Here is a 23,340-nt window from a genome sequence, read left to right on the forward strand (position 1 = left end):
CGGCAACGGAATGTCCCCCGGTGGGTGACGATCGTCTGGGCTTCAGCAGTGGCATCATCGACTGGCAGTTGTTGATAGGCTTGGGCAAGGTCCAGCTTAGCGAAGATCTTACCCTCACCCAGGGAATGCAGCAGGTGTTGGACAACAGGAACCGGATAAGCGTGCTGCTGAAGTGCCTTGTTGATCGTGCACTTGTAGTCAGCGCAGATTCTCACCGACCCATCTGGCTTGACAGGCGTGACGATGGGGGTTTCCCACTTGGCGTGGTCAACCGGCTCCAAAACTCCTTGGGCGATCAGTTTGTCCAGTTGTTCGTCCACCTTAGCCTTGAGAGCAAAGGGAACCCGGCGTGGCTTTAGCTTGATGGGGGCGACTTGTGGATCAAGGCTAAAGGAGATGGGCGTACCTGTATATTGCCCCAAGGTGCCATCAAAAACCTCGGCAAAGTCTTTGACCAGACCCTCAGTCTCTGCGTTAGAGATGCAGTTGATGCCGGTGACTTCCAAGCCGAGGGCATCAAACCAGTCTAGCCCTAGGAGGCTTGGCCGCAGACCTTCGACCACCACCAACCAGAGCAGGCCCGAAAAATCCTTGAAGGCGATCCGGAACCGGCCAACGCCTACCACGGGAATGTCGTTTCCCTGGTAGTCTCTCAGGTGTACGCGGTGAGAGTCGAGTTGCCTTTTGGACACTCTGGGTACCAGTCTTTTGATGGTGCTCCATGACACGATGGACAGGGCAGACCCTGTGTCGATCTCCATGTCACATGGAGCTCCTTCAATGAGCACCGTGACGTTCAGCTTGCGTCGCGTAGGCGAGTCGGTTTGGCCAATCGTGGTTCCAGACGGGCAGCGGCAGTTGGTGAGAGCGAAACAACTTTCCTTGGCAGACTGGAGTGAAGACTTGGACTTGCGAGTCGATGAAGGGGGGGTGTCAGACGGAGCCGATCGGCAGACCTTAGCGATGTGGCCCCTTCTGGAACACTTCCTACAGATGGCGTCTCTGAATCGACACTTGGCACGGGAATGGTTGCCTCCGCAGCCGGCACATTCCGGTTGGCCCTTGGACTTCTGTTGGAACTTCCTGCGCTCCCGCTTTGTCTGGTGCACGTCATCGTCTTCACTGGAGGATGCCTCATCACTGCTGGCCTCTTCATGATGCACCGGAACTGGCTCCCTAGCAAGACGCGGGCTGCTGGACTTGTGGATCTCCTGGGCGGAGCGTTCAGCAGCTTCTGAGGCCACAGCCTCCTCAATGGCTTTCTGTAGCTTGAGGTCTGGCTTGGCGAGGAGACGCCGTTGTAGATGGATGTCCCGGACCCCGCAGATGATTCGATCCATCAGGGCATCGTCTAAGTCTCGGAACTCACAGTGCATTGCAGCCTGTCGCAGGGCGGTGGTGTAGTTGTTGATTGACTCCCCCTCTGCCTGGTTCCGGTGGTAGAACACATGGCGGGCAGCAATCTTGGACGGCTTTGGTGCGTAGTGGTTGCGGAGCTTCTCTTGGATCATGTCCCATGGTGTTGCCTGGACTGCTTCAGGAGCAACCAATGCTCGGTCCGTCTCAAACACCTCAGGCCCACAGAGGCTGAGGAATAGGCCCCGCTTCTGATCCTTTGATACTGCTGTCAGCTCGTTGGCTTGGAGGTAGCAGTCGAACCGAGCGAGGTAGGAGTCCCATGATTCAGAGGCTGGCGCAAACGGCGGTAGAGGCACAAGTGAAGCCATGATTCCGATGCCGGCGTGAAGGGCGATGGATGGAACACAGTTCTCTTAGCCAGAACAGTCAGCTCTGAATTGGTTCTGTCCAGTGATTTCGCTCAGTGATTTCGCTCTGTGATTCAGCTCAGTGATTCAGCTCAGTTCAGAGGCTGGCCGCATCTGGCTGTGCTCTGATGTCCATCGATCCCATCCTCGTCGCCAGTGTTAAGTTGTGGGTTGACATAGCAGACGACACAGCGATTTCTCCAAGTAGCTCTTTATTTTGTAAGCTGGAATAGAACTGACTCCAAACAGCTCAGCCGGCCTGCTTTTATAGGCAGCCGGCTGTCAACATTGTAGCAACAACAGCCCAGAGTTCCCGCCTAAAATAACTGACGTGGACCTGAGTGAAAACTATCTACAGACCTGAGTGAAAACTATATACAGTATCCCCCTGCTGGCCCAGGGTGAAACTTCACTACATAACAGTGAACTAGAATTGTGAAAAAAATGACAGCTTCAGAACCCTTTTTAAAATGTTTCTTCAGACTTGCCTGAGAGATACAGCAAGAACCCCAGAAGAGGAGAGCCCCTCCAGGATCATCAGGAAAATTACTGTTGTAGTTAGGGTTAGTTGATAAAGAAGAGCAAGAGGTGCATGCCATTTTTAAGGAATCCACTGATAATTGCATGGTGGTTCTATGTCTTGGTAGTGGAGGAAGCAGCTCAGACATAATAAATGGAGAGATGAGAGAGAGAGAGAGAGAGAGGGAGAGGGAGAGGGAGAGGGAGAGGGGGAGAAATTGTGCACAGAAGCCATGCCCTGGATAGATAACTTATAATGCTTTTAGTCCATTGTATAATATCTATGAAGTATATATTTTTGGTCCCTTTTTAATATAGTATTTAATTTAACACTCCAGCCTCACCCCTCACGCACACATATATATGTGGTGCAATAGCTAATTGAGATTGAGAGGGGAAGACAAAGCAAAGCACCCATTTTTTGATGCTGTTGTTATTTATTAAAGCAGCCACATTTTTGAATGTTTTTCAGTGCATTCATCCATAAAATACACATTTTGTAAGGTACCCCTGCCCGTACGGGCCAGTTGTGTCCGACTCTAGGGTTGTGCGCCCATCTCACTTAAGAGGCCGGGGGCCAGCGCTGTCCAGAGACACTTCCGGGTCACGTGGCCAGCGTGAAGAAGCTGTTCTGGCAAGCCAGCACCAGCGCAGCACACGGAAACGCCGTTTACCTTCCCGCCTTAAAGCGGTACCTATTTATCTACTTGCACTTAGGGGTGCTTTCAAACTGCTAGGTGGGCAGGAGCTGGGACCGAAAGACAGGAGCTCACCCCGCCGCGGGGATTCGAACCACCGACCATGCGATCGGCAAGCCCTAGGCACTGAGGTTTTACCCACAGCGCCACCCGCGTCCCACACATTTTGTACATATCTTTTAATATAAAATGGACTGCAACCCATAATCCAATGTGCAATCCAACCAAGTGTTGTGTTCTGATCCACAAGCAAGCTCAAGAGCAATAGATTGAGTCAGAGCAGATTGCACCAAGCTTGAGAGCAGGCCCCGTTCAGAGGGGGAGGTAGCTAGGTATACTTGGCCTGGGCAGTGGTGGACTTTGAGGTCCCCAAATTCAACACCCCCTTGCCTCTCACCTTCCTGTCTACAACATAGTTGTTGCTTCCCCGAGGCTCTGCACCCAGTGCAACTGAACCAATTGCACTCTTCTAAATCTGCTGTGTGGCCCCACTAGGGACCGGCTGCTTTTTTGTTTGAGTTCAGTAACTTTGTTCTAACAAGACTCCTGCCCTGGGCTCAGACAAGCTTTGCATGGGTCTGCTTGAGAGGCAGAGGAGGGGGAGGTTTGGATGGAACATGGAGATAAGAGTTGGTAGGTTGTGAATGAGGCTGCCATGTACATTGGTGAGCAGGCACTGGGGATGCAAGTGGGGCCAGGCTGTCAGTGGCAGATGTACTCCCAATTTATGTTTCTTTTTTATTTGGACAATACAAAACTACCTTTCTATGGTAAAATTATGCTAAAGCCAGATTGTAATGAAAAATATAAATTACAAGAAAAATTAAAAACAACTGTTAAGACTCTCATCCACCCAGAAAAACATGGTGCTCTGTGAGAACAGCAGCTGCCATACTCAGACACTAGCACTGAAGCTACAAGAATTACAGACATCTTGGTAACGGGTTCAACTCTGCTCTGCTAGTACCCTTCATGATTTCCTCACAAAAGCTGGCAGTGTATTTCCCACTATTCTCCATGTAGGTGGTCGGCTGAATTGGCCTATGCCAATCAAATGCTTTTATTTTTGGGTGCAGTCCAACAAATGCCAAAAAGCATTATGAAAGGAGTTAATTTCCACTTGTTTTTCCCTGTGGCATCTCTTCTGTGTAATTAACTACGTAGGGCAATTCATTTTACATGTTCATGTTTTAGCGTTGCGGTGCTGTCACCCAAAATGCATGAGTCATGATGTGGAAAGTTGTGTGGGATCATGTGTGGGATTTCTCTGTACTTCTGAATGTTTTTGTGTTTATGCAAAAAGTGCACACAAAAATACAAGTTTCTCTTGAAAGATGCATGCAAAATGTGAGTAACAGGATGCAATGTCACACAAAGGATCTGTCATTGAATGGCAGTGAGACTGAAAGGAGGCCGAATTAGGTGCTCTGTGCAACACAGAGGTTGTGAATTTCATCCTTTGTATCATGATTAGCATCGTCAGTACCCACTGAGTTTTGAATAAATAAATAGTTGAAGGGAATTTGGAAGGTTTTGCTTAGGCAAAGCCACTTTAGGATTTTTGAGAGATGGTAAAGCAATATTGTTCCAATACTGGGTTCAGATATTTAAGAATGTTGGCCACATCTTTAATTGTCATAGCTGTTCAGATGAAGCACCAGGAAAAAGATGTGCAGGAATTTCAAGGGAAGACGAAAGATGTTATTTCTTAGGGAGATTTCAACCATCTCTAGCTGTAATCAAGCTGGTAGGGTAGCTTCTGTCATACATTCCCTGCTCAGACTAAATATTGCATTGTTTGTGATTTTTGGGTTGGGTCTATTAAAGGTATTACTGCGACTTTGCTATTTTAATATGCAAGAGGGTATATGCAATAAGGCTATGTGAGGTGTACATTGCATGGATTGGCATTATTTTAAATTCTGTGCCGTAATTTCTATATGAAAAGCAAGGGTGGGTGTGATAGTGCATAAGAAGAAGAAAAAGCTTCCACAGTACAAAGCATCAGGTTAAACCATACAAAACCCAAACACCGGTCTTGAAAGACCTACATTGGCTCCCAGTATGTTTCCGAGCACAATTCAAAGTGTTGGTGCTGACCTTTAAAGCCCTAAACGGCCTCGGTCCAGTATACCTGAAGGAGCGTCTCCACCCCCATCATTCTGTCCGGACGCTGAGGTCCAGCGCCGAGGGCCTTCTGGCGGTTCCCTCATTGCGAGAAGCAAAGCTACAGGGAACCAGGCAGAGGGCCTTCTCGGTAGTGGCGCCCACCCTGTGGAACGCCCTTCCAGCAGATGTCAAAGCGATAAACAACTACCTGACATTCAGAAGACATCTTAAGGCAGCCCTGTTCAGGGAAGTTTTTAACGTGTGATTTTACTGTATTTTTGGTTTTTATGGAAGCCGCCCAGAGTGGCTGGGAAGGCCCAGCCAGATGGGCGGGATATAAATAATAAATAAATAAATAAAAATTTAAAAATATATTTGGGGGCACAACTTAGCCTTACATCCTTTGACAGGGAGGTGTTGGGGCAGTAAAATGATATATATATTTCTAACAATATGTCCAAAGTGTTCCTTATTCCAGAAAAAAACAACCACTCTAAACTTTATTTGGGAATATTTTCACCCTATTAATGATCTGAAATCTATAGTTTTTAATGTACATCAAAGTTGTTTGGTGTATCAAATTTGGTTAATGTTTGTTTTAATAATAATAATGATAATGATAATGATAATGATAATGATAATGATAATGATAATGATGATGATGATGATGATAATAATAATAATAATAATATAGAAATGACTTATAGAACCACTAAGATAGAATACATTTTTCTGCTGTAGAACAGGGTATTTCCACAATACCATGAAATATTATCACAAATGCTGCTGTCTTGAAAGGATGTGTGATCAGCAAGCTGACTCCTGTGCTCTGACTTGGTTGCTTAATTAGGCTTGACTTCCCTCTACCCTTTGTCCATTTTTCATTCTTAGTGTGAAGTAGACAATCTACATCATATTTTGACCAAAATGGTCAATACCAACACATAGTGTAACCTGGATTTCCCTGAAACCTTAGAAGTACAAAGGCCTCAGTTGAAGAGTGATATTTAGATAGTATTATATGGTTGGAGCAGGAATGTGAATGTGAATAGTAAAGCGAATTGATTGGGATTCAGATAATGATGATGCCTATCACATATATTTTCTAGGGGAAAGAGAGTGGTGCACTGCTATCAGCCAGTGTCCCTTCTATATTTTGCACAAGTTAAAATAACTGTGATTCACATTTTTAAAATACACATGCCATGTCTGTACATTGCATGTAAGAGAAGAATAGGGACAATGGACATGGTGTAGTTTACTAGCTGTTGGTTATTATTTTTTGTGAGGAAAGCAATTGCTTTCCCCAGTCCTCTGGCTGGGAAGAGTTTTAAGTGACTGCTCTTTCCTGCCTTTTTAGCAAGACCATTAATCAGCAGGAATTAGCTTTCTGCAGAACCACAACTTTGACAGCTGGTTCACTATTATTTTCCATTCAGCAAGTTCTCATTCATTCATTCATGATTGGTACTCAGCCTGAGTCCCTTGGCATCCCTTGAGACCTTCGCCATGCCTGCAGAATGGTAGTTTAGTATACAATGGAAGAGATGCATTGATGTTTTCCCTGTAGACCTACAGGCTTCTGGTTGGAGCCATAAGGAAACGAGAGAAAAAATTAGCCTGTGTGTTTGTGTGGCTGTGCTCCAGTAAATATTTTGATGCATCTGCTGCCAGCTCTGGTCTGAGGGAATCTACCTAGCATTTAAATTTTGATGGGGAGCTGTTTTGAATAATAAGAGTGCAGCCGGCTGTGAGTCAGTGCATGTGTGTGTTGACTGAAAGGGGGAGAAAAAAATCTGAAAGCTTAACGCTTGCTGAACGCTCAGCTGCAGTGCTTTGCTTTTCCCTCCTCCTTTTTCTCCGAGTAGATATTCCAAACAGATTTTTTTTGGGGTGGTGGTGTTTCACTGGGAGGAGGGAGGGGAAGCATATTTTGTGTAGCCCCTCACCCAAGTAGCAGTTACAATGGGTGCTGTAATGGGCACGTTCTCTTCTCTGCAAACCAAACAAAGAAGACCCTCGAGAGGTAAGGATAATCTTTCCCCTTTTTTCCCTTTCTCATGTGTGTTTGCAAAGACTGGATTTTTGCACTGGGCATTTTAAAAAGAGCAAAGCGAAGCATGTGCCACTTGCAACTAACAGAGCTACACACTGATGGTTAGAGGCAAATTCGCGCTAAGGGGGGAAATGACAGCGAAGGGTGTGCATGTGTGTGAGCTCGTTGTTTTGTGTTAGCGGTTGTAGAAGAAGGGAAAGTGGGTGGCTTCAGGGGTTGTGTTGGAAGCTGCTTTTTGAAATGTTGTAAACCTTTCACGCAGACGTGTGTGAGGAGGAGAACTCGGCAACCTGCTGTGTGCAGCACACTCGCGGAGGAAAACCTGTTTACTCCCGGTCCCATGCTGTTTTATGAATTCATTCATTTGCGGGGGGGGGGGGGGCGGCTAGCAAGGTGGCAAAACATTTTCCAGCAGCCTTTTGGGGTTGCTGAAAGAGAGACGTACGTACGTTAATTCCTTTAATCGTGTGTAAGCCATGCTGCCAGTGCATGTCTAATGCTCATCATTTGGAAAGGAAGAAGAGGGGGGATATATTTCCCTAAAGAGCGGAAGTGAGAGAAGAGAGGGGAGATAGCAAGCAGCATTTCAAAGATCTTTCATCTTCGTCTTCAATCCTTAAGTCGGCAAGACTTGCCATCTAGCATGCTAATATTCCAGGAAGTCTCCGGCGTCGAAAGTGGGTGGTTTGTTTGCTCTGTTTTCTCAGTAGGGTTAACTCAGCATCACAGGAAGGAAAGCCGAAAGTTGGAGGCAAACCAGGGGGGTGGGGCTGAAGTACAGCGGCTTGTACGTGGAGTTGGAGAGGATGTGTGTATGTGTTTGTGTGTGTGCCTCTGTGTGTTAAAACTTGAGGGTTCTCTTCCTTTCTGGAACCAGAACCAGCATTTACAATATAAAAACTACATGTACTGGATCACAGCCTTTGAACAGCATCTCCTTCCAATAGTTTTTGGCAGATTTTTTTAAAATAACTTTTTTCCTTGTCTGCTCTGCAATCCAACTCATTCTGCCTTTCAAATAGCAATAAAGAAGAAGTGGGGAAATCAGATCCTAAATGCAAACAATTGGATGATTTCTAAGGCAATTTATGTGTATATATACTCATATGATACTTAGATATACATTTGATCAGCCAAATGCAATAGCTGTATCTAGCCCAAATATCTTCCCACAAAAGTCTTTTTGTAGATTGTGACTGCAATATTGTTCTTAGGTTACCTAAATCCTGTAGAGCCAATGGGGTTTCAGTGGCTTATCTGTGTGCAGAATGACTATCTTGCCTCCATGAAAGTTATTTATCTGAGGGCTATAGCTATGTGTTAGACACACCAAACCACATATTCAGTCTTCGGAGTAAGTAGAAGCAGTCCATTGCATAGGGGAGCACTCTGAAGGCTTATTGAAGTAATTGTGCATGTTGTATGATTATGAGGCTTTCCAGAAAGCCTAGTTAAAAACCTGCTAGCCATTTATATTCTATGCACAGAATGCGGTTCTGATTTGCTCTGAAATCACCCTCTGTAATATTCAGATTGATTTCAAGTTCCAGGCTCTAGCTATTATTTACAATTTATTCCCCCTTAGTTTGTAACTTAGCTTGCTCCATCATTTTGCTGTACTTCGAGAAGCAATTTGACATTGCTTGTGGTCACTAATTATTTTTTTTAAGTGACTTGTGGTAGTTAAGTGTCCTGTGGATATCTGTGGGTGGTGATCTTTCAACTGCAAATAGTTTTCCAAGAGCAGTGCTTGAACAGTTCTAATGGAGGTGGTCATTTTTTTCTACTGATCATGACACAATTGATTCTAAAGCAGGTTGGAAGCATATTTGAGCTTCTCTGATTTTTTTTTACAGTTAGGACTGGAAAGAATTGGTTAGACCCTCCTGTGAATAGAGGAACACATTATCTTTTGATAATGTCAATTAGTAGAATTTGTAACCCAATAAATGAAACCAGTTTCCATAAGCTGTCCAAGTAAGTAGTCTCATCCTATTGCCTACTAACTGTAGCCACACACACTCTGGTTAAGTGTGAATGATGGATGCTTCTAACATAAACTACTTGGCAAACCACTAATATCATTCTATCATAAAAATTACATAACCAATATAGTAATTACTTGTTTAATTAGTAGTAATAACCATTTTGGCTGTGAGTCCTAGAAGACCTGCTCCCTGCCTTGCTAGCCTCTTTCTACCTGGCCTGGGAGGGCAGCGCCCTAACTGACTCCAGATACAAAAGAGGAGGCTGCTGAAAAGGCCAGACATCTTATTGTCTGTGAGTCCTGGAAGACATGTTCCTTGCCTTGCTGGCCCTTTTTTCACTTGGCCTGGGAGGGCGAGACACTGATTGACTGATTGACTCCAGCTATGAAAGGTGAACCCGCTGAATGGTCTTGGGTTGGGGTATTGTATGGGGCTTTTCCTTGCTGTTGTTGATGTTAATTTTTTGTATCTTTATTTTTAGAATTTTTGATTTATATGGAAATTGTTTAGTTTGGTTGTGTACTTTTTGATGTGTTGTATATCTTGTTTATGACTACTTTTGTTACGTTTGTAATTGTAAATTGTAATTTTCATGTTGTAAGCTGCCTTGAGCATGGTTTTAGTGGAAAGGCGGGATACAAATAAGACGATGATGGTGATGATGATGATGAACCATTATCAGTCACACTTATCTGTGTGGCTGCTGCTGATTCAGATCATACCCACTGGTCTATGCAGGAGCATCAGTTTAGATTTGTGGCCAAATAACACAATACTTTTATTTGATGCACAACCATTACAAGTATATTTGTGGAGAAAGTCATACACCAAGGCCTGGGTCCAAAGAACAGAATGCTCAAGGGAGATTTGGCCTTTGCTTTTTCTCAATAGCAGCTCCACCATGCTACATAGTAGACAGTTCTACTCTTGAACTTATCATCACCTCAAGGCAAGAGTCTGGTTGAAATGACTAAGCATTGCTCTTTTCCACTATTCTATAATCCTGTGGGTGGTATTCAATGGCACTTTTGTGCTAGTGCAGGACTTAGGGGGTTGGGGGAAACTTCCAGAACAGATTCAGCTGGCACATGGGGGAAGGAGAGGGGGAGATTGTTCCACTGCACAAGGAAAAATACAACTCTAAACTTCCTATTCTTTGAATAGCACATTGTGATCAAATAATGGTCTAGAACAGATCAGGGATGGGAAACCCATGGCATTATAGATGTTGTGGGACTTGAATGGCTGTCAACCTGAGCCAGCATAGCTAATGATCAGGGATGATGGGAACTGTAGTCCAGCACCCTCTGGAGGACCACAGGTTTCCCATGCCTGCCTCAAAGACTGGAAAGTCACACTCTTTTTAGGAGCTGATTCTGAGGCTAATGAATTAAATTCATGTGAGGGAGAAGCACAGCAGATTCCACTCGTGAACCATGCATATTGATTAGAACATCTGGAGAGAGTCTGTCATGTGTACAGCTGCTTGAATGGGGACTCTTTAGAAATTCTAATAAACATGTATAGACTGGGGGCAGAGCCTGCAGCCAAGATGCTTTTTTGCAGACATGTGTGTTCATTCCTGGAATGTATACATGAAAGGAGTTTATAAGTGCTGAAGAGTAAGAGCGCTGGAACAGAAAGCTCTAATGGACTTTGTAGCAGTGGGGTGGAATCAGTTGGTTCAGCCCATACTAATTCTACAGTGGATTTAGGTATTTCCATCCTACATTAACTGAAGATTACATAGGTACTTCTTGAATATGTTGATTCTGTCTTTCACTTCCAGTCTTTGCTTCCATTTTAAAGACCAAAATTATTATTATTGCTCATCAAAGTTTAAATGCTTATCCTCGTTCAATGCTTTCCCCTCTATTTTTTTGTTTTCTTGGCAATCCTCATAACTATAAAAATAGCTAAGTTCTGGGCAGCACACACTGTGTTGAACCATTTATGAATACAGATTACTATGCTTCTGGCCAACTGAAAAACATATTCTTTGATTACTTACATAACTTTCAGTTTATTTGGATTTGTCACTATTTACAAAAAGCTACATGGATACAAATTTCAACAAACACCCCTACTCCCAAGCATGACATTTAAGTCCTTTCACATTCATACAAACCCTGTAACTTGCAGCTAATGTTATGAATTGATTGTATTTATGTGTCAATCTGATCCACTCTATGATGGCTATCAGTGTCTGTGTACACACCAGGGAATTAAGGGGTTACACAGATCCATTTTTTCTGTCTGCATTTTTGTCTACACATGAGCACTGTTTCAAGTCCACAATAGTTGGTAGTGTTTGATGGGATGCATTTGAACATGGGAAGCTGCCTTATACCAAGTCAGGGCATTGATCCATCTAGTTCAGTATTATCTACACAGACTGGCAGCAGCTCTCCAAAGTTTCTGGCTAGCGTGTCTCCTACCTGGAAATGCAAGGAATTAAACCTGGGACCTCTTGTATGCAAAGCAGATGCTCTTCCACTGAGTTGTCACCCTTCCCACTCTGTGTTGTCCCCTCCCCTCACACAGTACTTCCTCACACACAGACCCTTGAATTTCAGAAAACTGAGGTCCATGGTGGGCATGCATGCAGATATTTGTCATTGCCACGTTTCTTTTGAGTTACAAGTTTTCTGATATGCCAGATTTTTACAAAATGGTGTGTTAAAAATAATGTTAAAAAATGTGTGTCCTACCCAGTTCCACCAGTAGTTCACCAATGAGTACCTTCCCAGTGGAAGCAGGGGGTATGGTGACGGATGACACATCAAAACCTCATCACACATATAAGAAAATTTCACCCATAATACACTTCAGTGTGTCCACAGTCAGGTAACATGCAATTTTCTGTTGGATTCCACCCCCCTCCCTATGATTTTATCCATGGATTGGGAAGATTTGAATTAAATGCAGACTGTCACTTGGATGGAACAATGTCATGTGGATGATGAAAAAAAACCATGCACACATGGGATGCATTGAATCTGTGTGCACACAGTGTGTACACAGCCCACAAACAGAGGAAGGATTCTAGTTTTCCAATAATGTTATCACCCTTCTGATAAAATCCCCATGCAATGTGTACTAAATCAGTTTTCTGTATCACAGTATTGCCCCTTCATTTTTACCTCCACTGAGAAATAGAAGGTGTCTAACTATCTCTCCAGGATTCAACAACACATAGTTTTGTCATTCACAGATTAATTATCTCTTTGCAGCTAATAAACCACATTATCCCATTCTCTATTTAACAAGATCCATCAGGGATTACGTAGAATATTATGTTCTTTCAAGGTTCCAAACATAAGAAGAGCCTTGCTGGCATTCTATTTCCCACATTGGTTAATGGATGCCTATGGGAAAGGAAATGAGCACAGCACACTCATCCTACTTGTGTTCTCCAGCAACTGTTATTCAGAGGTATGCTAACTCTTATGCTGCAGGTAGTATATAGACATTGTGGTTAGTTATGACTCCATGAATTTGTGTAATTCCCTTTCTAAAGGTTTTAGGTAAATCTCCTTTAAAGTTTGTGACCGGCTAAGTTGAGGGAGCAAATTCTATGGGTTGCTGTGTGAAGAGCTACTCTTGTCTGTCCTTAATGTTCCCCTACTCAGCTTCATTTGGATAACTGTGGATGCTGATACTAAAAGAGAGGAGGAAAATATTCTCTCTATCCACTTTCTTCATGCCATCCATAATTTTATATATCATATCCCCCACCCCTTAAACTAAATAACTGCAAGCGCTGTAAACTTTTACCACAGAGAAGATGCACCACTCTTCCAGATAAGTCTGGAGTTTTGTTGTACCATTTTGAGGTCTTCAATAGCTTTTTTGATACACAATGTTTGAAGTATGGTTGAACTATAGATTTTTATATAGACATTACCATATAGACATTTTTTATATTCAATTCCTTTCCTAATGATCAAATTCACCTATTTCACAGGTGCCATACACTCTGTCAACAGTTTCATTGAGCTATGAACATCTCTTTCCAGATAAAATCATCATGTATACTTAAACTAACCTCTCTCCTCACAATCTTTCCAGCACAACCCCTTTACCTCTTTTGCACATGTGTTTTGATTTGAACTAATTTGGTAAGGTGGGACGCAGGTGGCGCTGTGGGTTAAAGCCTCAGCGCCTAGGGCTTGCCGATCTAAAGGTCGGCGGTTCGAATCCCTGCGGCGGGGTGCGCTCCCGCTGCTCGGTCCCAGCGCCTGCCAACCTAGCAGTTTGAAAGCACCTCCGGGTGCAAGTAGATAAATAGGGACCGCTTACCAGCGGGAAGGTAAACGGCGTTTCCGTGTGCAGCTCTGGCTTGCCAGAGCAGCGATGTCACGCTGGCCACGTGACCCGGAAGTGTCTCCGGACAGCGCTGGCCCCTGGCCTCTTGAGTGAGATGGGCGCACAACCCCAGAATCTGTCAAGACTGGCCCGTACGGGCAGGGGTACCTTTACCTTTACCTTTTAATTTGGTAAGGTTGGTAAAGGTAAAGGACCCCTGGACGGTTAAGTCCAGTCAAAGGCAACTGGGGTGCAGCGCTCATCTAACTTCAGGCCAAGGGAGCTGGCGTTTGTCCACAGACAGCATTCCAGGTCATGTGGCCAGCATGACTAAACCACTTCTGGTGCAATGAGACACCATGATGGAAGCCAGAGCACATGGAAACACTGTTTCCCTTCCTGCCACAGTAGTACCTATTTTTCTACTCACTCTGGTATGCTTTTGAACTGCTAGGCTTGCAGAAGCTGGGGCAGGGCAATGGGAGCTCACCCCATTGCATGGATCCGAATTTCCAACCTTCCAATCAGCAAGTGCAAGAGGCTCAGTGGTTTAGAACACAGACACTCGCGTCCCTTTGCACTAATATGACACACTGTTTATTCATAATCCTACAGGAGATCTTCTTCAAGGAAGCACCTTCAAAATGCTTCCCAATCCTGTCCAACATTTCACCTAGTGTTGTTACCACATGATGGGTGGTGGTGCAGGGATGAGTGCACTAGTTATGCCTATCCCCATCACAGTTCTCATTGCCTTCCAACTCATGAAGCACAAAGTCTTCTGTACTTTTGGAAGCTCCCCCTGCATTTTATAACCCTGACTTTCTAGGGTTCCAAAACAGGTGGTGAGCCTCTGCAAGTCCAGTAGGCTTTGTTCCTGAGAAGTTTACCCTTCATGAGGATGGAGGATGGTGTGGGGAGGGAGTGCTAGTGCACTTATCTCCATTGACCACTTTTGTTTGGTAACTTAACACTTATAATGCCTGAAAAGTGCAAGAAATGTTGTACGTTCTACAGCCTCTCTGACCATCAGCATTTATGAACCTCATAAATAAAACTTTGAACATTAACATAATCTAATACAATTTGGGTGTCTTTTGGCAGATATGTTTGCTGTTAAAATGTAGTCTTTAGAACTGATACTTTATTATGCGCTATTATTGTCAACCATGTTTGAATAGTTTACACACAAGTTCTAAATCAGTTCCGCTTGTGGATCTCATGAATTATTGGGCAAGTAATATTAATGTCATATGTTCTCATGCTTATATGTCCTGATAAGTTGATGATACACTCCTTGAGCTCTGGGCAGGATTGCTCCAGTTTGTAGTGTAGCCACTGTAGTCCCTTCCACACCTCCCTTTTGCATGTACAGTGGTGCCTCGCAAGACGAAAAGAATCCGTTCCGTGAGTCTCTTCGTCTAGCGGTTTTTTCGTCTTGCGAAGCAAGCCCATTGACGGCTTAGCGGATTAGCTCTATTAGCGGTTTAGCAGCTTTTAGCGGCTTTTAGCGGCCTATCGGCTTATAAGAGGATAAGCGGCTTAGCGGCTTAGAAAAAAGGGGGGGAACCCACAGGAACTCGCAAGACATTTTCGTCTTGCGAAGCAAGCCCATAGGAAATTCGTTTTGCGAAGCACCTCCAAAACGGAAAACTCTTTCGTCTAGCGAGTTTTCTGTCTTGCGAGGCATTCATCTTGCGGGGCACCACTGTAGTCTGAATGCATGAAGTGGAACGGGGATCAAGGAGTCTCTACAGCCAGCTGTGGGAGGGGTGCAATTTGAGAACTCTATGCAAACTGGTGCTGGACTGAAATGGCCTCCGTTTGTCACTCATATTCATGGTGGAGTAGTAATATTCTGAGAATAGTAGTAGTAAAGAAGAGGTGCTTGTTATGTGCAGTTCCCTCTTGCCCCCCCCCTTTTACTGTATTAAAAAAGCAGCTTTATTATTCTTGCTTTTAACTGTATAAAACTGCCACCAGTACTGCTATTTTCCCCTCCCGCAAAGCTTCTGGAATGACAGTTCACCGCTCTGCTTTCTAGAGGGGAAGTCATTCTACCTTCTGTGGTAGATAATGACAACCTCATAATGGTGAGGCAGATCCTACTGTGTTAATCTCCACATGAACAAATACTGGTGAAAAATGGATAAACCTCTTCCCCCAACCTCAACAGATGGCACAGGTTTAGATTTACATAATATTTTTGTTAAATGTTTCATTTTTCTACAATGGACTGATCAAGAAAATACTGATTTTATAGTTTTGCACATGTTGATTAGAACCATTGTGTTAAGTGGGGTGCTAAAAAGAATTGAAAAATTAAATTATTATTTTTTTTAAAAGCATCAATACAATTATGTCTTCATAAGTGTCATCACATGCTGCCTAATGTAATGAACTGTCAGAGTAACCAGGTTTCTTGTGTATATGCCAATTCCCTTTATGTTGCCGTATTTGATGTTAGTGTATAAATGAATGTTGTGGTGTGTCAACTGTACATCCTAGATGTCTGATGTTATCACTCATCTGGGTAAATGTGCAGGCAGACGTGTGGAATGAGTAGGAAAAGACTGAAAAGAGTGAAAGTTAATAATGCTCCTTTTCATTTCTATGACCACATTCCTATTTTAAACTTCACCAAAGTGTCCATGTATGCTTGGCAGGACTTCTCTTTTTTGTTTGAAACAGTAGTCCTTTGTCTTCTATATGCACCTTCATGGGTGGGTGCTGTGGAGATTGTCTAAGCTGCCTTGAAGCCAAGACCATCCTGCTGCCACCACCTCTCAGTTCAACCTAACTGTTGAGCAAGAGGAATTCCCAAGAGTTATGGCTCAATTTTCAATCTGTGAGGGGTCAACAGCCTGCTATCTCTCCAGTTAGCTGGGTGAGTTCCATCTGTTTTCCCTTTAACCCTCCTCTAGGTCTAAGCATGATGGCTTAACAGTACATACCAGCATTCAGGAGAAAGATATTTCAATTCATACTGTCAGATCCTAGATTCCAATTAAAAAACAAACAAACAAAACAAAAAACCCCTATTGGGATTAGGGGTGGAGATATTAGGGGGAAACAAGTAGCATTAAAAAATAGAAAAGAAACAGAACTATTTACTTCTAAGTGACCTACGCTAAAGAAGAATATCAAATATACTTGTGAGGAGTGTTTTCCAACAGATGACAAATTTTCACAGGAAATAACTGCTATTTTTAACTTTGTGAAATCAGGAGAGGGGTTGACGGGGCAGCAGATCCTCCATCAGTATGACCATGAAAGCTTGAGCATACATGGAGGGGAGAATTTTTAACACTTGGGATGTACACGAAGAGACATAGGTCACTGGCACCTTTCAACAACCTAGGAAGGTGGAAGTAAAAGATAGGCAATGTTTCCTAGTTCTTATCTTCTCTTGAAAGACTAGGGGTGTGGTGAGTTTCCTGCCTATGTGCATGGAGGATGCTTGAAATCTGACAGGTAAGTTTGTAATTGTGGTAGCTAAATTTTGTGGCATTTTTCATTTTTAAACCATGATACATTTTAGTTTCAGGCCTTTCCCCACAGTTGCTATCTCCAAATGTCTGTGCGCTCATATATTCAGCTTCAAAAAAATGTAAGTTGCCAATTTAAAAATAAATGTATGACTGTAGAAGTCTTCAGACTGGTAGCATAAACTAAGATGTAAAAATACCCAAATTCTGGGATGGAACCAAGCATGTCTATATTTACATGAAGCTAAGAGGAAATTCCATTGAATACTGTTTCATTTTATGTCACAAAATCGTATCAGGCTTTTGAGTTTTTCAGAAGTCTTTATTCGGCAAGATCATAGAATCGTAGAGAGGGAAGGGACCCCAAGGTTCACCTAGTCCAACCCCCTGCAGTGCTGGATTTCTCTCTACAGCTGTCCCTGGGTGGGCTCAAACCACCAGCCTTCTGGTTAACAGCCAGACACACTTACCCATTGTGCCACAGTCTAGATGTTACACAGTGCAGGGGGAGGTGGAAAAATAAACAAAAACATACAAAAATTAGGTTGAATGTTGCAGCTATTAGGTCAGCTTATAGACTCAGTTCAATGATGGAGATTGTAGTTGATAAGTCTCCCCTAGGGGTTACAGATACAAAGTTGTACACCTAGAATTCTGGAATAGAGAAGCAATTGTTGTTTCCCATTTTTGAAAGCACAAAAGACTGGTGGTTATACAGGTCCGTCCCATTCCTTAAATAAAACATAAAGATTCCTGGCTAGGCAGAAAGCAGATGCAAAGAAAAACATGATAGTCTGTATATTAGCAAAACATTAATTTCAGTAGAAGAATCATTTGAATACAAATAGTGAGTATTACCTAGTGGCTTGGAGAGGATTTAACTCTCCAAATGCAAAGCCCATCTTTAGATGTTAGAAAATTATGTTGCTATAGTGCTTGTGCTTCTTCAAGGCTTCAAGGCACAAGCAAGTTATGCGCAAACAACACATTACCCAACTGTGGATTTTGAGCTTTTGCATATGGCGGAACACCTCTACCTTTGCTTTTTATTAACTCTTTTACTTATCAGCCATCTTACCATCGGATAATACAGACAGGTGATATAGGTAGCCTTAGGGAAGCAGGTTATCCAGTGCTGGCCCTGACTTGAGGGCCATTTCATACATTCATTTGAGCTTTAAAATAATGATAAAAAATAGTGTTGAAATTATGATTTAAGAATTGTGTCTCTATTGGTGGAATCTCACTTCCACAACAGTAGATCTACAACTGCCACTTCGCAAATTCAAGTATGCATCCTAAATATATTGCTAAGAGTGGCTGGGGAAACCTAGCCAGATGGGCAGGGTAATAACAATAACAATAACAATAATAATTGTTATTTGGTGCCATTGGAAGTTGGAGCTTTTCAGTCAACACTCTTCTATGTTCATGAATGCCATAAGTGTAAATCTATGTGGGAGCCACTGTGGCTACACAGAAAACTGTAAAAGTGACTTGAGTCCACCAAAATGAGGTCCTACACTTTTGTGTGTGTGTTTGGTTGCTTGGTTGATTTTAAAAGAGTTTCAAATTTTATTGATGCATGGTGTATATTGCAGGGCAACCTTTCTAGTTTGCAGCTATGGCCACTGTTATTGAAGTGTCTGACATGTAAAATCATGTCTAGTCAGAGTGTGCAGGCAGTTATATGTGCATGCAAATGGAATTTGCTGACCAGATACACATCAACTAATATATTGTTGGTGAATGACTCTATGTGTGCAATGTTTGAAAAAACAAGTGTACCTTGGGGGGAAATCAGTCACTCTGCTTAGCAATGTCATTATTTCAACATGAGCTTAAACAGAAACAATATTTCTTTCAACGGATGTTCATTTCTTCAAAGGATACTACTACAGCATTTGAGAAGCTGTTTCTCAAGAAGGGTTAAATAGTTTTGAGCTTTCTCTGTGAGATGACTGCAGAAATTATATCTGAGCGGCTGTGCTATCATTTCTAATCACCTTCAACATGGATCAGTGCATGCATATGGCTTACCCTAGCCCTCCAAGCGAAAATACTGGCAAGCATAGGGCATTTTTCTGAAAGGAACAGTATCCAGGCGATTCCTGAGGCAACAATACTTGGCGTTGCTTCATTTGCATCTTTTCTTTAGCCAATCCTGCCTCTTCAAGTCTTGTTATCTTCTGTTGATGATGAATGCAACAAACCAGCAGTACCTGTTCTGTTATTAGTATTGCAATTCTTTTTTCGTCATAATCAGCATTAGTGAAGGTCAGCGTGTCTAGGTTCTATAATCTCTCAGTCATAATTGTCTTAATCCCAAACCAGAAAATCTGGGATGGAAAGTTGTGTTTGAGAACCCAACAGATCTAACACTCATACACTTGAACATGAATAATTGCAGAAAAGGGGGGCAGTGGAGTACAGGACCTTGCTGGGCCATTTGTTTTTTTCCTCCAACATTTATTTTACTTTTAATTTATGATATTCATATTGTTGCATGCCACCCCATTCTCCGAGTGGTGCAAGATTCCAGGGGTTCCTGGTGCTTACCCATGGTTCGTATTTCCTTTGGAATGAGATGCAGCAGAGACTGTGGTGTCTTTAAGATATATGGTTTATTTACACATTCATATGACCTGAGCCTACGAAGAAAGGGCTCACAGCATCAACACCCCAAAAGGTTCTTGTTTCTCCCATAGCCACAGCCTTGGAGTACAACAGAAATCAAGCATTGTTCTGTCTCTCACCTGAGAGTGTTTCCATGTGCTCACTGGCAGTTTGAGGTTCATGAGCTTGAAGCTGCCAGTGAGTTGAGGCAGGGAGGCCCACCCATTTGTTGTCTGTCACAGAGCCACTCTTTGTTACCTTAATAAAAGTAAAGGTAAAGGACCCCTGGACAGTTAGGTCCAGTTGTATTTGACTATGGGGTGCAGCGCTCATCTCGCTTCAGGCTGAGAGAGCTGGCATTTGTAGCTTTTCAAGTCATGTGGCCAGCATGACTAAACCACTTCTGGTAACACTGTGATGGAAACCGGAGCACATGGAAACACTGTTTATCTCTCCACCACAGCGGTACCTATTTCTCTACTCGCTCTGGTATGCTTTTGAACTGCAAAGTTGGCGGCAGCTGGGACAAAGCAACAGGAGCTCACCCCATCACACAGATTCGAACTTCTGTCCGACCAGCAAGCTCAAGCATCTCTTACTGTCAGAAAGTTCTTCCTGGTGTTTAGACAGAATTTCCTTTCTTTTACTTGAAGCCATTGGTTTAAGTCCTACCCTTCGGAACAGGGGAAAACAAGCTTGCTCTGTCTTCCATGCAGCAGCCCTTTAGATATTTGAAAATGGCTGTCCTTTCAGTCTCCTATTTTCCAGGCTAAGCATATCCAGCTCTCTCAATTGTTCCTCATGAGGCTTGGTTTCCAGATCCTTGATCATCTTGGTTGCTCTCCTCTGCACACATTCCAGATTGTCAATAGCCTTCTTAAATTGTGATGTCTAGAACAGAACTGAAGTGTTTGGTATCAAAAATTTATTTAAACTCTATAAAGCTCACGTCACCTTTCTAGAAGGCTTTAAAATGATTGTGCAGCCATAGCTATCTTACCTTTCATTTCTTAAGTCTCATGTTCATGGCAGAAAATAACCCTCTATACTGTGGAGGGCCACTATTTGTCATCTCAGATAGCAGTGTCTTTTCTTGAGACATCAACCAAACTCTTCATGAGGGGATTGGGGTTTATAAAGCTGGCACATTTTTAATTAAAGGGCAAATATGCAGTAACAAACTTGGGTATGAGATATGCTATCTAATTAGAAAGAACACTGAAGTATAGAATAACTCTCTCTTGGTTTTTCTTTTTCTTGTGAGTGCATACTTTTTTAATCACCATTACCTGCCAGGGGCCAGATAACATTGCTCTAGAGATTGGATCCAGCCTAGAAGCTGGCAGTTGGTATATTCTTCAATGGCACTTTACCTCATTACTTATAAGGGCAGATGTTAAATTCATATAGGAAGCCTTGTGTTACTTTTGAGTTGCTACACAGGTGAAGAACACAAGTTTACCTGCATGGTCGTAGAGCACTTAGGTCAGTTAAAACTTTTAGAGCTCATATGCTGTTAAATCCTGAGTGATAGAATGATGTTGCTCAGGAAGTGACCTTTGAATGCGGTCCTACATTTGAGTGTGCTTGTGGGTGGGGTAATCTTCTACCCACAGATTAAAAATGAATTAAAAGCAATTCCTGGAGGAGTGCTATAGAGCTGAAGGATGAATTTGATAAAAGTACTGAAGGGTAAGATTGATGAAAGGAGAATTGGGAGCTATATTGGAAGCCCCCTGAATTGATCTGAAATTCAAACTCAAAGCCTTCTGCATTCATGTAATGTATTCAAGACAAGGGTAGTGCTGTCCAGTCATGATGCTCTTCCTCTGTTCCCCTCTAGTTGGGGTCCCCACTGTGGGGACAAGTAAGAGTCCAGGGCACCCAGAATGTCAGCAGATTTATTATGTATTGAAGACCTGGGACCAGGTAAGGTGAGAACAGGGTAGTGTGAATGACCACCGAACCGCTGGCCGGCCAGTTTGATAACGCCCTAGAGGGAGTGGGGCCAACAGGAAGGTTCTGTTGTTTAAAGGGCCATTGCCTTATTCTGCAGCCATTGGATCCCATTGCATAGGGATGGTGAGAGCTGCCTCAAGTGGATGTGCCCTGAGCGAGATGAGGCAGGCAAGGCCGTATCCATTGGCCTGGATGTTTCAGGCGTGTGTGTGTCAAGGCGGGTTTATGGATCCAAAGATGCTGGGAAGTCTTTCCTAGATTATAGATTTATGAAATGCATCTTTGGCTGGAAGCATTGCATTTTAGGTAACATAAAATGGTGGGTGGCCTCTGTGGATAGGAGCTAAGGTTGACTCCTATTTGAGAGTGGCACTGCCACTGAAAAGCATTTGGGAGGCTGGAGGGTAGAGCTTGAAATGGTGATGCAGCTGGGTTAGGCCAGCGAGGGACCCTTTTAAGCCCCTGGGCCCTCATCTAATGTACAGCCTCACTGACTTCTGGTGCTGTGCCTGATTGCACCCAAGGCCAGCTATGTTTTTTGGCACTTGAGGTAGAAATGCCCACAGGCATCTCTCCTTGGGACTAAAATGCAGTAATAATAAATTAAATAACTAACACATTAGCTGTCCTTTCACAACACTCAAAACCAGTTTCCTGAGGGGGTTGCCTCACTCTGCCTAATGGTGGGCCTGGTTGTTTATATTGTAAAATTCCATGCCTTGGGGGGGGGGGAGGCAAGATATCATGTGGTGCTAATTTGTTTTAGTGACAATGTATAAACAAGACTAATGGGACTTTATTATCTTTGGGGGATAAAGCAAGAAACTCTTTGGTAGGGTCTACATATAGCAGCATATTACATATTGTGCTAAAACGTGAGTGAAGTTCAAGATTACTGGACCAGGGTAAGCAAAGAGAATTCATCAGCCAAGAGTCTCGAAGGCCTTGGGAATTACTCAAGTGCGGAGATTCTATTAAACACCCACACAAAGCAGTAGATTTGATTTCAGAATTGTACAAGTGTTTATTCCTGGATACATTACAATATATATGTTAAACTGGTGAAAGCTTGGAAATGGAATTAAATACTGGGCATATGTATAGCAGAAACATGTGATCATTTGATATTGTTTTGAGCAGATGGTCTGTAACATCTGTGCAGATTTGACACAAATGTGGGGGGGAAAGGGCAATGAGGTTTTTTGGAAAGGATGTGGGGTATTTGGCACTGATATTGGGCAGTGTAAGGATAAACAAACTGAAGCTTAAAGTAAACAGGACAGTGGTGCTACTCCTGAGTAAAATGGCAGGTAAGGAATAAGGTTTCTTGGGTGAGGTTTCATTTCCCTTGAAAACTCAGTGTTTTCCTGGATGTGGGTATGAATCTGAAGCTCAGGTTTTAGCAAGTGACCAGGAACACCTTTGCACAGCTGAAAACTGGTGCCCTAAATGTGCTCATTCCTGGAGATGTCAGGTCTAGTTCTGGTGACACAAGCCTTAGTTACATCAGTTGAGATATTTAACATGCAAAACATGGGGGTGCCTCTGAATAGGGTTCAGAAACTGCTGTTGGTTCAGAACGCTGCAGCCAGACTGCTGACTGGGACCAATTGTAGGAAACCTGTGAGCTCTATGTTGCAACAGCTTAACTAGCTAACTGGTTCATTTCCAAGGTACAGTTCAAGGCGCTGCTTTTATATAAAACTCTGAACCCAGGTGGAGAACCTGTTGAGGGACTGCATGGCAATGGTGGGTGGGTCAGAAGCGAATGGTAGGCAGGGCCATAATCAAAGGTGGGTGGTGCCAGAGTAAAAAGTGAGCAGGCCACCTTGT

General features: G+C 43.2%; 1 protein-coding gene across 6 annotated transcripts in view; it reads left to right on the top strand.

The window, feature by feature from the left end:
- KCNIP1 (potassium voltage-gated channel interacting protein 1) overlaps positions 1 to 23,340 on the top strand; it is a 575,203-nt gene that overhangs the window by 240,300 nt on the left and 311,563 nt on the right. Inside the window, exon 1 of one of the 6 annotated variants that reach the window (XM_079964894.1) lies at positions 6,723 to 7,118. The exons of 3 other annotated variants lie outside the window; for them this stretch is intronic. In XM_079964894.1, the coding sequence (XP_079821020.1) occupies positions 7,058 to 7,118 (61 nt within the window). In that variant the 5' untranslated portion in view covers positions 6,723 to 7,057. Of the gene's footprint in view, positions 1 to 6,722; positions 7,119 to 23,340 lie in introns of those variants that run through there. 2 more of the 6 variants (XM_079964898.1, XM_079964901.1) reach the window with 2 other exon arrangements.

The sequence above is a fragment of the Podarcis cretensis genome (genome assembly GCF_951804945.1).
Source record: "Podarcis cretensis genome assembly, chromosome: 2".
In the NCBI taxonomy this organism is placed as follows: Eukaryota; Metazoa; Chordata; class Lepidosauria; order Squamata; family Lacertidae; genus Podarcis; species Podarcis cretensis.